Genomic DNA, 15787 nt, shown 5'->3' on the forward strand with positions numbered 1-15787 from the left:
CGCGCGGCTCCGCGCCGCCGCCAAGCATGCGCGTCCCGGGGGTAGGGAAAGGGGCATGGGGGAGGCGAGTCGAGCCGGTGTCCTGTCCCTAGTCTGCCCACGTCCCGCCCCGGGCTGACCACAGCAGACCCCAGCTTTGCAGGTTGAACGGGGGTCCTGGCCTGGCCCAGTCAAGGGCTGGGGGGTACGGAGACAAGGCTGAATGAATTCATCCAGGTACCCGGGTCCCCAGTCTAATGGAGCTTCAGCCCACCCATGTAAACTCCCTTCCCCAAGGCCCTGACTTACTTTGAATGAAGGGAACCAGGTGAAGACCGTGGCTGAGCTCAGGCCATTTCTGTGGAGGACTGTCATCCTGGTGGGGAGGGCACAAACTCAGCCTGAGGTAGGAGAGCACCACCCCAAAAGAACTGCCTTTCACCTTCCACACTCCACAGCAAGATGGAAAGATTGGGAGTGCTATGCCCCGTGTTCTAAAACTACTTACCTTCTCCTCCTCCTCTTCCTTCTCCTCCTCGGGGAAGAAAAGACCTTCCAATTCCCCAGGCTCAAGGAGGCTGGGCTCAGCTCCATCCGGTGCCGGTAGGGCAGGGGGCATTGTCACTGTTGCCTGATGAGCCAGACTCTCCACCTGCAATACCAAGCAGCCAAAGATGGCAGGTAGGGCCTCAGCCATGATCCCACTGGTGCTAAGGGGACCCTGAAATAGCCCTACGCTACATGACCCCAGAAGACATTACAGAGCCCCTGCAAGGAAGATGGCCAAGTCACTGCATGTGTGTGTTTGCATGAAAGTGTGTGCACATCTCCCCCTCACCAGCCGATCCCGGGCTGCACTCAGGCCTGCCAAAGCCTGAGCCACAATGCTGTCTGCCAAGGTCCCTGTGATTGATAGCCGCATGTCCCTAAGGGCAGGAGAGGACAGGGGTTAATGGGCTGGCTTTGCTTAGCCTTACCCAGCCCAGCCCCATCCAGCCTACCTGAGCCTAGTGAAGGCATCTTGCAGCAGCTGCTCTGGGAGCAGCTCCGGGAGGCCCCTCGAGCCTGCCAGGACCCCCTCTAGCTGCTCCCTCCAGCTGGATCCCTGCAGCATCTGTGGGCAGAGGCTTCTTGCTGTGTCCAGTGTGGCCTGAGTAAAGTCCTGGACAAAGGTCAGAGCATGGTAAGGATATGTCTAGACACCAGGCTGCTGGCTTGAGGCTCCAACTCCAACAGAATATTGAGTCAGGGGATATCATGGTTAAAACTAAAGGATGGGGGTCAAACCTGCAAATGGAGGTGGGGCTGGGGCAGGAGAACCCTCTCACCTGGACGTCCTGGCGGCAGACCTCGCCCACCTGTCCCAGAAGGCCCTCCAGCTTCTGCCCAAGCTGCCAGTGATGGCTTGGGGAGCTTCCAGCTTCGTATAGAATGGGGAGAATCTGAGGGCCAAAGAGGAAAAGCAGTTGCAAGCTGACAGCTGACTAAGAGGGGAAGGGTCCTCGTAGCAGGAGGGGGAGTGCTCACGCTGAGAGAGAAGTTGGCATTTTGGATGGCATCCTCGGCCTGGCGCACAGCGGCTTCACCCTGGGGCCCAGCCCCACAGCCCAGCAGCTCCACATGCTCCTGCACCGACTGACACAATTCATTCACTTCCTGGGGGGGAATGGGGATCAGTCTCAGCCTGGCTCCCTCCCAGTCTCCCAGATCCTGCCTGCCTTCCTCCCAGGCTCTTTAACAGAGGGAAGTCCTGAAGCTGGCACTCTTAGACCAGCCAGTTTGGAACCCTATCTGTTCAAGGAGGGAAGGAACTATCTGTTGCTTTGGTTCATTTTAAGGACTTTATATATACTTCCTAAGTGCCCAGAATAGGAAGGAAAGCAGTTGTAAATCACGTCTGTATTTTAGAAGCTGAGTCTGTCCACACAGAGGACAGACTGGGAGAGGGGTGGAAAAGGGAGTGAGTAGCCCTGGAGGAGGGACCAGGAGCAGCAAGGGATAATTGGCGTGGGGGTAAAGAGTGTCATGTTGGAAGGTTGGTCTAGAGGCAGGACGAAGGAGGGCTATGAGGGCTCCAGTGTGACCAAGAGAGACCTGGAAGGATGCCCCAACCTCTGTCCACAGCACTGGGTGGCTGTGGGCACCAGTGGAATTGGGCTCCAGGGTAGAGAACAGGATTTGTGGGAGACGATGACATCACTTGGAGAAGTGCACAGCATGAAGCTCTGCAGGATGTCTGGATTAAGACCTTTGGGCTCTGCAGCTTAGGAAAGAAGAGGTATTTGGGAATGGAGAGGTGGAAACACCTCCTATAGATAAGGTAGTGGAGGGAGATGAAGACAGTGAAGGAGCAGCTGGGTTTGGACACACAATGGAGAGGAGAGGGGAGCTCTGGATATGTGAGGTCAGAGATGGGGTTATAATTGGGGGAAAACTGAGGGAGGACATAAAAATTCCTCTTTAACAGGACACCCTGTTTACATGCTTAACGTTATGCAGCCAAGGGTGTCATTTGGAGAGCTATTTAAGGGGTGTTTAGCCATCTCCAGATCAAGGAGAGGGACTTTGTCTGGGACAGCAGGGTTCAGGCACCCTGGTTCCAGGAAAGTCAGACCCTCTGACTCATGGAGGCTCCCGGATGCCACAGGTCTCCTCATGCCCTACCTCTCGTGGTTGGGGAGGGGACACTGACCTGCTCTGAGGGGTCTGAGACCAGGCCGAGTGGCTGAAGGCAGGTGGTGTGGTCAGAAGAGGCAGGGTCTGCGCGGTTGTTCCTCAAGAGACAGGCTTGGATCTAGGGGTAAGGGGTATTGAGAAATGCCGAGGGACAGAGCCACGGTGCAGAGAAGGACAAGGGAAGAGGGGGACACCCACCTGATGGACTGCACGTGCTGTCAGTTCAGGGCGGCTGCGCTGCGCCTGGGCCACATCGTTCAGTGGCAGAGGCATGGCCTTCAGGCTGTGGTTCTGCTCCAGCGCCTGCGCCACGTCCAGCAGACCCAGAGCAGATGTGTGGTTCCGGTCCCAGACCACAGACCTGGGCCGGGCCTGGCTTCAGTCAGGGAGGGACAGAGCTCCACAACGCCCCACCCAACCCTCGGCCTCCTCCGTTCGCCTCGTCTACCTGCTCCATTTGCTCCGCCTCATTCAGTCCCGCCCCTTAGCCCGGTGCCCACCTCTCCACCGCGCCCCCTGCCCGCTGGTCCCACCCCTCTGACGCCGCCCACCGGAGCCTGGAGTTGACCCGGAGCGCCTTGGCCAGCAACTTGGCACCCGCGTCCCCCATGGCGTTGCCGCTGATATCCAGCGCAGTCAGGTTAGGATTGGTGGCTAGGGCCCGGAGTAGGACGCTGGCGCCCAGCTTCAGCCGAGACTCAGCCACTGACAGAGACTGAAGAGGCTGGGGTTAAGAGAAAGCCATTGATGGCTGGAGTCAGGGGTCAGTGAGGGCAGGTCACAGGGTCTGAGGGAACAAGAGAAGGGAGGACCAAAGGGGTCTAATTGCCCGAGGACCCTGCAAGGTCCCGTGAACTCACACAGTCGTCGTCCTGCATGAGCTGGACAATCCGGTGCAGGACGTCATCCAGGGTCTCCCTGTGGGCAGGGGCCGCAGTTGTGGGGGACAGGGGTGGTAGGGTGTTGTCTGGGAGGCCTAGGAGTGGGGTGGGGGCTCACTTGCACCGGACGTTGAAGTTCCTTCCAAGCGCCACATGTCTCAGGGACCGGCTTCTCCCGATGGCCAGCACCAGAGTCACCATGTCCGAGCCGAAGCCTGGGGGTGACTCGGGTCACGCACCAGGCGAAGTTGCAAGGATAGGGTGGGGATTAGGAATCGAGTGGATGCTGCGAGGATGGGCTCCCGTGCAGCCTCACCGTTATCCGCCAGATCCAGGGAGCTCACAGCGCCTGCGTCGCACACTAAGTCTTGTATCACCTGGGCGCCGGCCGAGCGCAGCTGGATGTGGGAGGTGGGAGATGGGACCCACTCAGGCCGCGAGTGGGGAGGGGTAGGCGGCCCACAGCCCTGCCTTCCCGCCTCCCAGCGCCACTCCTAATGTGTGTTCTCTGGTGGCCGGCGCTCACCTCGCAAGTGCTGAGGTCAAGGTGCAGGTCGCGGAGGTGCGTGTTGAGCGCGAGGCCATCCAAAAGAGCCCTGGGAGGGGACGTTACAGGGGGTGGCGGGAGCTGGGACAGGGGGCTCCAGGGTGCGAACGAAAGAGGCAGGGCCAGGATCTGGGGGAGGTTGTGGGAGCGACCAGAGCAGGAGCGGGGAGGGGCGAAGGCCAGGGCGGGGTTGGAGCGCCCGCGGGGGCGTGGCCGGGGTCAGACACTGACCTGAGCGCGTCGGGCGGCAGCTTGCAGCCCGCCAGGCCTAGGTGCCGCAGCGTCCGCGCGCGGCTGAGGAAGAGCTGCAGCGCGGCCGGCGCAGCGCGGGACTTCCTGGGGGAAGTGGGAAGGTGGGCCTGGGGGCGCAAGGAGGCGGCTTCCAGCAGCCTCCCCCGGCCCCGACAGGTCCCTCTTACGTGCGGGAGAAGACGTTCCTCGAAGCGTCGAGGTGGGTAAGGCTGGTGCAGCAGCCTCGGGACAGCGCTGCGAAGAGCTGCGGGAGGAGGCTGTTAGCTGCACCCGCGGGGGGACCGAGCCCTCCCTGTCCCGCCCTCCAGTCCGCCCTGTCGATCCTCCATCCCCCCGCGGAGCACCCCCTCACAGTGTCCAGGGCGGTGTCGGTGCCTGCGAGATTCAGGAACGACAGCACGTTAGGACGGCTCAGGAAGCTATAGAGGCCCTGGCGGGAGGACAGGGGTGAGATGGAGTCGGAGATGGCCTCCCAGGGCTTCTGAGCAACCCCAGGCTCCCACCCTGAAGACAGCCACTTACCCCACTGTCCTCGGAGGACCCAAGCGCCCCGGGATTCCCGGAAAGGTCCAGGTGGGTCAGGGCGGAGTCGAAGGCAGCATTGGTGGCCAGTGCCCGGCCCAGAGCCCTCATTCCTGGTGGTGGGGTGGGGTGGCTCAGCAGTTGGGCAGACTCCCACCCCCCTCCCCTCACCCCCTCCCTCATCCAGCCTACCTCGCGGCGTCAACCCTGTCTGGGCGAGGCTGAGTCTCCTCAGGGCTCCTGGACAACGCTCGAGGTGTCTGCTGAGTGCAGCCATGCCTAGGGGGTGGGACCAGCCACGTGGGTCTCACCTCCTGCTGCCCCCCCTGCGGTCCCCAGGCTCATCCATACCTCGGTCATCCAGCAGGTTCCCTGCCAGGCTGAGCTCCCGCAGCCCAGAACTCGAGTGTCCCGCCAGAGCCTGGGCCAGTCGTCGGACAAAGTCTCTGGGGACCAGACCCCAGGCGTGAGATTCTGCCCCTGGCTTGCCAACCCCTTCCAGTCCACTAGCCCTCAATCCCAAGCCCCTAGACTCTCCTCTCCAAGCCCTGCCCTGTCCCCTCACCCCCTCAGGCTGCAGGTCTCCAGCACCAGCTCCTCCAGGTGTGATGACTGACTCATCATGTGCAGAATCTGTTCTGAGACCTCAAGGCTCTGAGAAGCAGAGGGTGGCGGCTCACGGGCTGCACCCTGGCCCTCAGCGGGCTGCACCCTGGCTCACACCCTTGGCCCCTCCCTGCCCTTACCCCCCACCCCCTCACCAGTTTCATGTCAACACAGGAGAGGCACCGGAACCACAGGTTGTAGGATAGAGCAGCCACACTCAAGGCCAGGTCCCTGGTGGGAGGGTGGAAAGAGAGACAGAGCTCAGGGCCCTCCAGCCAGGTCCCAGGCCCAGCAGCCCCTCCATGGAGATGAGGCCCAGGGATACGGGCCCCGGGATTGTCTTCCTCTCCCATGCTGGCAGGCTGCACACCGACTGCCGAGGTGGCTGAAGTCTCCCAGGCTGAAATGGCGGCAGCCCTGGCGATGGTAGATGGTGTCCACGTCCTGGGCAAGAAGGAGATGCTTACAATTTGCTTGGGACCACAAGGGGCAGGGAGGGGCTCAGCACACATGGGGGACCAGATGTCTCCAGAGCCCTCCAAAAGGGCCCTACCCTCACCCACTGAATCTCCTCTCGGAAAGGGAAGCCATTGTAGTCACACAGAGCCTCATATGTCTCCAAGAAGCCACCTGGGGAGGGGACAGGGGTGCAATGGGGGGAAGGAGAGAGACTAAAGGTCAGCAATGGAGGAAGACCAGACCCACAGGCTAGGTGGTGGCTGTGACCTGAATGGCTCTGTCCAGTGTGGGGACCCCCAGCTTGTGGGTCTGGAGAGGCAGAGTTGGGGCAGGCTGGAAGGCCTGTGGCCCTGCCTTTGCCCTTACCACAGGGGCTGCAGGGGCCAGTGGACTCCAAGGGGCTGCTTCTCTCCAGCCGAGCGAGCATGGAGGCAGGTGTGGGCCTCCGGAATAGCTTCCTGGTAGGGGGTTAAGCAGAAGGAGGCAAGGGACTTCCAGCCTCTGGGATGGGAAGCAGCCCTTCTCATGCACTCCCTCCTCCTTCCTTCCCTGTCAGCCCCTCAAATTTGCCAGGCCTCACCCAAGGGTCGAGCGAGGGAAGACCTTCTTGATGGCTGCAGCCACATGCTGGGCCAGCTGTTCCAGGGCAGCCACACCAGGAAACTCCAGGACCAACTCACGCAGGGACTCCAGCTCAAAGGTGACCTAGGGAAGGGGGACTACTGGGCCTCGGCTCCACGCATGGGCGCAGGTAATGGTGGTAGCATGAAGACCAGGCTGCAGGCCCAGGTGGGGTGCTAGGTGTCTCACCTGAGGGGGTGTCTCCTGCAGCGCCATGGCCTGGACCTCCAGGTAGCTGAATGTGCAGTCCACCTAGGAAGCGCCTAGATCAGCTGGGACCAAGCCCCAAACCCGGCCCTCATGGAAGCCCAGTCCTTTGGGCAGCCTGGAGCAGAGCCAGACCTGCCTGGACTCCACTCCTGTTGGCTGCCCGGAGCCGACTGCTGGTGCAAAGTCAGGGCCCACAAGGCCGAGAAGGACCGCAGATGCAGCCCCTTGCTGAGGTAGGGTGGGAGGTGTGGCCAGGCCCTGGGACTCACCCTCAGCGGGAGGCAGGTGGTGTGTAGCAGGTAGGCTCTCCATCGTAGCAGCGCCTGGGGAAAGACAGTTTGATACCCTGGGCAGAACAAGAGGCTCTTTCTGTGGGGCCACAGCTGCCTCCCCGGCTCTGTCCCCTGCCCCATACCAGGACATGGTTTTGCACAGCATCCTCCCCGGGTAGCCAGGTTTTCAGCAGCAGCTCCACCTCTTTGGGCCACAGGAACCTGGTGATCTCGCCTGTGGAAGGGCAGCCTGCTGGATGACTTCGGTCCTTGCACATAAGCCACTGGTGCCCGCAGTCTGTGCCAGGCTGGGGCCCTGGGGCTAATCTGCGGCCAGCGAGGAAGGAGGGGAGGGGATCTGGGGCGCCCGCCCTCCTGGGGAGCAGAGAGGACCTTTGACCGGGCCCTCCGGGGCGCTGGGTGGGCCGCTGATTTTGGGGCTGCACTACTTCCTCCCAGCCAAGAAGGCGGGAAGAGCCAGCGCTTACCTCGCAGCTCACAGGAGATGCCGTCGGGGGTCTGGGCCATGGGCAGGGTAGGCTGGGGAGGCCCAACGAGCTCCGGCGGGAAACAGCAGCGGACGAGCGCGCACACAGGAAGCCAGGGGCCCCGACCCGCACGGCAGCCACCTGCTCCCCCGGCGGCGGAAGGTGCGCGCCGCTTCCTGCCAGGCCGCCCCCGGCCCGGCCCCTCCCCGCCCCGGCCTTGCGGCCCTAGAGCTCGCCAGGGAGCGGGGTTGTGGGAAGGGGGCCGAGTCCCACCTGCCCTCCCACCCTGTCGCCCAGGAGCTTCTCCGCCAGGGTAGACGTCGCGGTGGGGAGTGGCGTGGCCGGGAGGGTGGCGCGTATGGCGGGCCTCCAGCTGGTCCTCGCCCCCTGCTTCCACCCCGCCCCGCAGTCCCTGCCGCGAACACCAGGGGACGCTGCCTGCCCGGGGATCCCCGCGGCCCACCCAGGCTGGTCCCCTCCAAAGCCCAGGCTGCGGAGGTGGACGAGGCGCCTGGCAGAAAGGGGGACTGTTCAGCAAGGAGCGCCTGGTATCTGCCAACACCAGGGGTCCTGCCCGTTGCTCCGAACCTGGAGTCCATGACCGTGTTACAGATCCAAGACATTTTGAATAGGTGGGAAAAAATGCCAGATGGGGCCGGGCGCCGTGGCTTACGCCTGTAATCCCAGAACTTTGGAAGGCCAAGGCGGGAGGAACGTTTGAGCCAAGGAGTTTGGGACCAAGCTGGCCAACACAGGGAGACCCTGTCTCTACAAAAAAATAAAAATAAAATTTAGCCGGTGTGATGGTGTGTGTCTGTAATCCTAGCTACTTGGGAGGCTGAGGTGGGAGGATCGCTTGAGCTTGGGAGGCAGAGGTTGCAGTGAGCGGAGATCGCACAACTATACTCCTTGCCGCAGAGGTGGGGTCAAGGCTGAAGGTGAGGGTGTACCTGGGGCCTTCAGGGGGGCAGCCTGGGGCTAAGGTGAGTCCTGAACCCCAAGCACTTCATAGAGCGCTGGAGTAAGTCCTCCAGGTACATGGGGGTCTTCCTGTGTCTGCCTTCTCCCCACGCTGGCGAGAGTTTGGGAGGGGCAGCCAGAGAGAGAGATAAGCTAGTGTCTCCAGGGCTGAGAGGGGTCAGACAGTCATGGGGTAGGGCCTGCTAGCCTGTTGCCCTCTAAAAGACCAGGACCTAGATTCTGGAAGGTTCACAGGAAGAGGCTGCATTTTTTTTTCTTCTATTACAATCTAAACTCCACTTAAGCGGTAAGGATCAGTGGTCTACCCTGCCCGTAGCTCAGCAAGGGGGAGGTGAAAAGACAGCTAAGGGTGACAGAGAGGATGTCAGCTGGAGAAGATGCTGCACAGAGAGTTCCTGCTGCCTCCCCGATTGAAGAGACATACTTGGTTTGTTTGTTTGTTTGTTTCTTTTGAGACAGAGTCTTGCTCTGTGGTCCAGGCTGGAGTGCAGTGACACAATCTTGGCTCACTGCAGCCTCTGCCTCCCAGGTTCCAGCGATTCTCCTGCCTCAGTCTCCTGAGTAGCTGGGATTACAGGCACCCACCATCATGCCCAGGCTAATTATTATTATTATTATTATTAGAGACAGTTTCGGTCTTGTTGCCCAGGCTGGAGTGCAGTGGGGAGATCTTGGTTCACTGCAACCTCTGCCTCCCAGGTTCAAGCAATTCTTCTGCCTCAGCCTCCCAAGTAGCTGGAATTAGGCACGTGCCACCACACCCAGCGAATTTTTGTATTTTTGGTAGAGATGGGGTTTCACCATGTTTGTCAGGCTGGTCTCCAACTCCTGACCTCAGGCGATCTGCCCACCTCAGCCTCCCAAAGTGCTGGGATTACAGGTGTGAGCCACTATGCCTGGCCATGAAGAGACAAATTTTGATTAAAATCTAAGGCTCGAAGACCACACAGAACCCTCAGACTGCTTGTAGGGTGACAGTTCAGTAGGTCTCACACAGTACTGCCAAGGAACCAAGAATGCAGGTTCTGGCCAGGTGTAGTGGCTCATGCCTATAATCCCAGCACTTTGGGAGGCCGAGGTGGATTCTCTGAGCTCAGGAGTTCGAGACCAACCTGGCTAACATGGTGAAACCTTGTCTCTACTAAAATACAAAAAGCTGAGCGTGTTCATGGGCACCTGTAGTCCCAGCTACTGGGGAGGCTGAGGCACAAGAATTGCTTGAGTCCAAGAGGTAGAGGTTGCAGTGAGCCAAGATCTCACCACTGCACTCTAGCCTGGGTGACAGAGCAAGACTCCATCTCAAAAAAAAAAAAAAAAAAAAAAAAAAAAAAAAAAAGCAGGTTCTGCAGGCACACTGCCTAGATGACACCTAACATGTTACTTAGCCTTTCTGGTCTTCCAGTTTTGTTTGTAAGCCGGAGCTATTAACTAACCTCAAGCCTTGCTCTAAGGATTCAATGTTTATTAAGGGAAGTGCCCACAACAGTGCCTGGCACTCAGATAATACTCACATTTGCCAAGTCTACCATGACAACCCAGGGATTCCAAAACAGAATGACAGAAAATCCACCTCACTGGGATTTTTCTGTTTAGAATGACAAGGAGGAGAGATGAGAGTGACTGCCAAAAGGGTTGGAGCCATGCCCAGGTGGAGGGCCTCTGGAGGCTGCAGCGACGCCAGTGGGGCCAGTCCGTGTGTGTGTGAGCACATGGGGGCAGGCAGGGACAACTGAGAAATCAGGCCAGGCTTGCAGGACTAGCCACGTGGCTGGTGGTAGTCAGGGCGGTAGTAACACAGCAAACCTGATCTCAGAGACCAAGTGAACACATGGGACTCAGTTCTTACAAGTGACAGTGACTCAATGAGAAGTTGTCAGCTTGTTCAAGCCCTTCTGTGTTCTGGATGGCATGTTACTCCACGGGCGTTCAGGAAATGCCAAAGCTCCTGAGAGTATTAGCCTTGCCTGCTCTGGGTAGCACAGGCTGAGGACGAGACTTGCCTCCCAGGTGGCCCGGGCTACGCCCCCTTGGTGCTGCCACAAGGCTCACCTCAGAGGATTTTCGAAGTCCAGGTCCTGACAAGCCAGAGAAGAGCTCGGGTACTTGCTGAGCTGGGCAGCAATAGGGTGATGCCAGCCCAGGGGTGAAAAGGGCATAGATTCTTTACTTCTGTGGCTTAACAGTGAGGGAGCTGCACGCAGGTTCAGGAACTTCCCCATCAACAGTTCTTTGGGGTGCAGTAACAAAACTGGCTTCTGCTGCTAAAGGTTTTATAATTAAGGGTCGGACAGGATGCATCCTGGGCTATGCAGCAGGAGGATCCCTTTTCAGCCTTAACTCCCTCACAATGTCAATTCTTTTGCCCCTTCCCAAGCTAAAACAAATCCACTTACAGACGGCCGGGAGTGGTGGTGCATGCCTGTAATCCCAGCACTTTGGGAGGCCAAGGTGGGCAGATCACAAGGTCAGGAGATCGAGACCATCCTGGCCAACATGGTGAAACTCCGTCTCTACTAAAATACAATTAGTCAAGCGTGGTTGCATGTGCCTGTATTCCCAGCTACTGCGGAGGCTGAGGCAGGAGAATCGCTTGAATTTGGGAGGCAGGGGTTGCAGTGAACCCAGATTGTGCCACTGCATTCCAGCCTGGCAACAGACAGAGAATCTATCTCAAAACAAACAAACAAACAAACACCTTTCAAACAGAATATGTACAATCAGGAATGATCTGAGCCTCATTGTTCTGCAAAAAGGTTATATATGCTTAGGTGGCTGGGCATGGTGGTTCATGCCTATAATCCAGCACTTTGGGAGGCTGACGCAGGAAGATCACTTCAGTCCAGGAGTTTGAGACTAGCCTGGGTAACATAGCAAGACCCTATCTCTACAAAAAAACTAAAAAAAAAAAAAAAAAGAGCCAGGTGTGATGGCATGGCCTGTAGTCCCAGCTATCCAGGAGGCTGAGGTAGGAGGATTGCTTGAGCCTAGTTCGAGGTCACAGTGAGTTGTTTGTGCCACCACATCCCAGCCTAGGTGAGTGAGACCCTGTCTCAAAAAAAACCTGGAATTAAAAAAAAGTTGGGGCCAGGTGTGGTGGCTCATGCCTGTAATCCCAGAACTTTGGGAGGCTGAGACGGGCGGATCACCCGAGGTCAGGAGTTCGAAATTAGCCTGACCAACACGGTGAAACCCCATCTCTACTAAAAATACAAAAATTAGCTGGGTGTGGTGGTGGGTGCCTGTAATTCCAGCTTCTCAGGAGGCTGAGGCAGGAGAATCCCTTGAACCCAGGAGGTGGAGGTTGAAGTGATCCGAGATTGTGCCACTGCACTCCAGCTTGGGTGACAAAGTGAGACTCCGTCTAAAAAAAAAAAAGTTTTGGCTGACTGGTAGTGGGTACCCTGGTGGATAAACCATGGATGGGAGACAGAACTCAAACTCCAACAGACCAAGACCACTAACTTTCAGAGCAAGGAGTTCACTGCCTGGCTGAATCCCGAGGCCCCAGGAGGCCCTGGGTTGTTTTCCTGGGAGACCCATCTGTGTGGACAGCACTAGGCAGCCAAAAGCTTCACACATTTTGCTGTTACTTCTCATTGAAAACTTGTAAGTTGGAATTTTGGTTAAAAAACTTGTGTAAGTGGTTTAAACTTTCGCCTAAAGTGGGTTTGCCAAAGCAATCTGCCTAGAAACGGCAGCAGCAGAATGATTTTCCAGTCACGCCTAAGATTCCAAACATGACACAACTCCATCCACCTTCCTGGGGTGCTAACAGGCAGATCTATTATCTGAGACAGTCTCCTCACTACCCGATGGTTGTGCATCTGTCTCTCCTTTCAAATGAACTTCTCTAGGGCAGGCTGGGTCCAGCTTCTCTGTTCCCTCACACCTGGCAGAGCTCCAGGTACATCTGATCCCAGGCCTCCTTGAGCTGAGATGCTGAGAGCCTCCCATTACCCCTTTCACTCTAAGCAGCTCTGTGGCCCATCTACTCTTGTGCACGGGGCGCCTACTCCTCAAGTGGATCACGGAAGCTGGCTGCCGTCCATCTACTCACCTGTACTCAAACACACTTTCTGGGGAGTTAGAAAGTTACAGCAGGGGCCGGGCGCGGTGGCTCACGCCTGTAATCCCAGCACTTTGGGAGGCTGAGGCGGGTGGATCATGAGGTCAGGAGATAGAGACCATCTGGCTAACACAGTGAAACCCCGTCTCAAATACAAAAAATTGGCCAGGCGTGGTGGCAGGCGCCTGTAGTCCCAGCTACTCGGGAGGTTGACGCAGGAGAATGGCGTGAATCCAGGAGACAGAGGTTGCAGTAAGCCGAGATTGCGCCACTGTGCTCCAGCCTGGGCAACGGAGCGAGACTCCATCTCAAAAAAAAAAAAAAAAGAAAAAAGTTATAGCAGGATGTGCTCAATATCCAGTCACCCGCCAAGATATCCTCCCATCTGCTGGAGAAAGTACCATCCCAGGAACAGAGGTTGCCTGTGAAAGGCAGCAGCCTGCACAGCCTGGAACCATGTATGCAGTCCCCCAACCTCCCTCAAGCAGGCAGGAATCACGCAAGATGGAGTCTTTGGAGCACTTGTTAATCCGTTATGATTTATTAGCTGTACAGCAGTAGATCCTCCTCCCCAGCTTTCAACCCCATTACATATTTTATTACAGGTCTCATGTTGGCATCCTAAAATAATGAAAAATATCACACAGTACAGCTAAGTACAAAATGCATCAACCTAGAGTCTGATAGCTAACTGATGGCTCTCTTAAAAGCAATACACAGAAGAAAAAAGTGTTTGAAATCAGTAAGACTGAGGCTTTCTAAAAAACACATTTTTAAACATGTGACAGTTCATGTGCAAGAATCACTTTTTAGTTGGTTTTGTTTCACATTATTATTTTTTGAAGATCCAAAGTTTAAATTTCTGACCTAGTGAAATTTTCTGGCCCAACTTATAAGGGCTGCTGTGATCCACTCATAATCACCCTTCTGCTTTAACAGAAGATTTATAAAACAACAATCAGCTACAAACGGGGCAAAGAAAATGTTGATGGGAAATCATAACTGAAAGTTAATTGTACAAGGTTCAAATGCTGGCTCCGTGGGCTGGAAATCATGATCTGCCACGTGGGTGTCCGTCACTGGTGGGCAGTGGTCTGGGTGCCATTCTGCTACATGATTGTGATCCAATTCCTTGTCAACATTTACACACTACAGAGTCTGTGGTAACTTAATTTGCAAGTAATTAAGATGCTGGGTTTTCTTACACTGCACTTCTTTTCAACCTCTTAATTAATGGAAAAGATTAAAATGTAAAAAAAGTTATTTACAAGCTTGACCATACCAGAAACTTTGCCAAGAAAGAGGCAAAGCTTTCAGGACAGAACCTGATCGTAGCATGCCATACTACTGGTGTGCAGCTGACTCCAAGCAAAGGGAGTCAGGGAAAAGCAAAAGCAAAAAACAGTTTAAAAGTCTAAGTCCTTCCCAAGTATGCATTTACAATTAAAAACTCTCTTGGGAAGAAGACCATAGAACTCTGGGAAGCCTGGTGGCCATTCTGGAGTGGTTTACCACATGGAGGGAGGGATCAATGTCTCAGTTTCCATCTAGGAAAACGAGTTAGTCGTCAACACTGTCCTCAGCACTTCACAGTAAACCCTCCGGGACTCAGAACATTCCATGATTTGCTAACATCAGACAGCAAGTTCTAGTTAAATCACATTTTTTTCTAACATCATCCTTGAAGTTTTCGTTCTTGGTATGTTTGGTAAAATGATGCTTTTCCCAAAGCCAAAAAAAGAAAGAAGGGAGAAAAATTAAGATGCGGGCCGTTTAAACACAGCCCAGAGCAGTCCTGGCGACACACAAGGCTCCGCCATCACCGGTCCATCATGCTGAGGATCATCTCGGGCGTGAGGTCTCCGTTGGGGGCGTCTGTGGCAGCTGGCTGGGGCTCCTCTTCCTCTCCCTCTGCGGGCTCAGCATCTGGCTCTTTTTTTACTTCAACTATAATGTTTTCAATTGCACCTGTATTCTGGTCTTCAACCTGAATGATAGCTGTTGCTGGCAAAGAAGAGCACAGACAGAACAAATGGTGCATTAAAGCCCCAAGAATCACAAGGGTCCTTCAGACTGACATCGAACAGGATGTCAGCAATGCAGGAAAGCCTTACTAGATAGTGGTCCAGAGACAGTCAATTTATTTTTTATTTTATTTTTTGAGACGGAGTCTTGCTGTATCACCAGGCTGGAGTGCACTGGCACGATCTCGGCTCACTGCAACCTCTGCCTCTCGGGTTAAAGTGATTTTCCTACCTCAGCCTCCTGAGTAGCTGGGACTACAGGCGCCCGCCCCATGCCTGGCTAATTTTTGTATTTTTAGCAGAAATGGGGTTTTACCATGTTGGCCAGGCTGGTATGGAACTCCTGGCCTCAGGTGATCCTCTCGCTTTGACCCCCCAAAGTGCTGGGATCACAGGTGTTAGCCAGCGTGCCTGACCCTGAGTTTCTTAGAAGGGGCAATCTCAGCACAGAAACTGCTTTCCCTCTCCACCTTTTACGATTTGGCTCTTTTATATTCATTACCGCATCCATTCTGCCAGCTGACTGTGACTTCGGTTGTTTTTCAAAACCCGCCCACATTAACAGTACCCATCTTGTAGAACACAAGTACTGTTCTACTCTGGACTTCTTCTCCTTGAAATGTAACAGGCCTCTAAAGACTTCCTCAGATGTTCCTCAGTAAAAACTCCTAAAAAACCATTTCCTGAGAGTTTGTTCTCGACATGCCCTTAACTTGTTCTCATGGCTTAGTTCCCACCTCCCCAAAGAACAAGGACCCATCTGGCTCCCCCACATGCTCGGAGAAGACTCCAGCCTCCAGAGCAGAGATGAACAACTTACGCTGGTTCTGTTTGGGCTGGTTGGTTCTGCCAGGGGGTCGTCCTCTCCGCTTCTTGGCAGGTGGTGGGGCTGGGGTCACAGGCTGAGGCTCTGGCTCGGGTTCAATTTCTACGGCAGGCTCCTCCTCATCCTCATTGTCGTCCAGATCTGGTTCAGCATTTTCTTTTCATGATATCAGGAAGCACAGGAGGTGGGACAAGGAGAAGGGTGGTGCAGAAGAAAGAAAACAATTATATATTCTTTGAAGTCTTGTTTTATACATATATATATATTTCTTTTCTTTTTATTTTTGAGACAGAGTCTCACTCTGTTGCCCAGGCTGGAGTGCAGTGGCACGATCTCGGCTCACTGCCACCTCTACCTCCCAGATTCAAGCAATTCTC

At 55.8% G+C, this 15787-nt stretch overlaps 2 protein-coding genes across 2 annotated transcripts in view; both read right to left on the reverse strand.

The window, feature by feature from the left end:
- Window positions 1-7855, reverse strand: part of RLTPR (RGD motif, leucine rich repeats, tropomodulin domain and proline-rich containing) — a 12938-nt gene extending 5083 nt beyond the window's left edge. Inside the window, exons 1-30 of the mRNA XM_011932131.1 lie at window positions 7514-7855; window positions 7169-7260; window positions 7023-7076; window positions 6733-6795; window positions 6503-6627; window positions 6289-6380; window positions 6023-6093; window positions 5834-5907; window positions 5619-5694; window positions 5423-5511; window positions 5209-5303; window positions 5050-5136; window positions 4858-4970; window positions 4688-4765; window positions 4503-4579; window positions 4315-4419; window positions 4063-4132; window positions 3853-3934; window positions 3655-3751; window positions 3516-3573; window positions 3207-3379; window positions 2854-3016; window positions 2672-2773; window positions 1507-1635; window positions 1308-1421; window positions 981-1141; window positions 818-905; window positions 488-631; window positions 289-355; window positions 102-177 (exon numbers count right to left, since the gene is read on the reverse strand). Coding sequence (XP_011787521.1) covers window positions 102-177; window positions 289-355; window positions 488-631; window positions 818-905; window positions 981-1141; window positions 1308-1421; window positions 1507-1635; window positions 2672-2773; window positions 2854-3016; window positions 3207-3379; window positions 3516-3573; window positions 3655-3751; window positions 3853-3934; window positions 4063-4132; window positions 4315-4419; window positions 4503-4579; window positions 4688-4765; window positions 4858-4970; window positions 5050-5136; window positions 5209-5303; window positions 5423-5511; window positions 5619-5694; window positions 5834-5907; window positions 6023-6093; window positions 6289-6380; window positions 6503-6627; window positions 6733-6795; window positions 7023-7076; window positions 7169-7260; window positions 7514-7553 — 2855 coding nt within the window. The 5' untranslated portion in view covers window positions 7554-7855. The remainder of the gene's footprint in view (window positions 1-101; window positions 178-288; window positions 356-487; window positions 632-817; window positions 906-980; window positions 1142-1307; window positions 1422-1506; window positions 1636-2671; window positions 2774-2853; window positions 3017-3206; window positions 3380-3515; window positions 3574-3654; window positions 3752-3852; window positions 3935-4062; window positions 4133-4314; window positions 4420-4502; window positions 4580-4687; window positions 4766-4857; window positions 4971-5049; window positions 5137-5208; window positions 5304-5422; window positions 5512-5618; window positions 5695-5833; window positions 5908-6022; window positions 6094-6288; window positions 6381-6502; window positions 6628-6732; window positions 6796-7022; window positions 7077-7168; window positions 7261-7513) is intronic.
- Window positions 7856-13072: 5217 nt separating this feature from the next.
- The window catches only part of CTCF (CCCTC-binding factor (zinc finger protein)), a 79285-nt gene continuing 76570 nt past the window's right edge, over window positions 13073-15787 (reverse strand). Inside the window, exons 10-11 of the mRNA XM_011932132.1 lie at window positions 15405-15566; window positions 13073-14564 (exon numbers count right to left, since the gene is read on the reverse strand). Coding sequence (XP_011787522.1) covers window positions 14380-14564; window positions 15405-15566 — 347 coding nt within the window. The 3' untranslated portion in view covers window positions 13073-14379. The remainder of the gene's footprint in view (window positions 14565-15404; window positions 15567-15787) is intronic.

Source organism: Colobus angolensis, unplaced genomic scaffold (genome assembly GCF_000951035.1).
Source record: "Colobus angolensis palliatus isolate OR3802 unplaced genomic scaffold, Cang.pa_1.0 Scaffold93, whole genome shotgun sequence".
In the NCBI taxonomy this organism is placed as follows: domain Eukaryota; kingdom Metazoa; phylum Chordata; class Mammalia; order Primates; family Cercopithecidae; genus Colobus; species Colobus angolensis.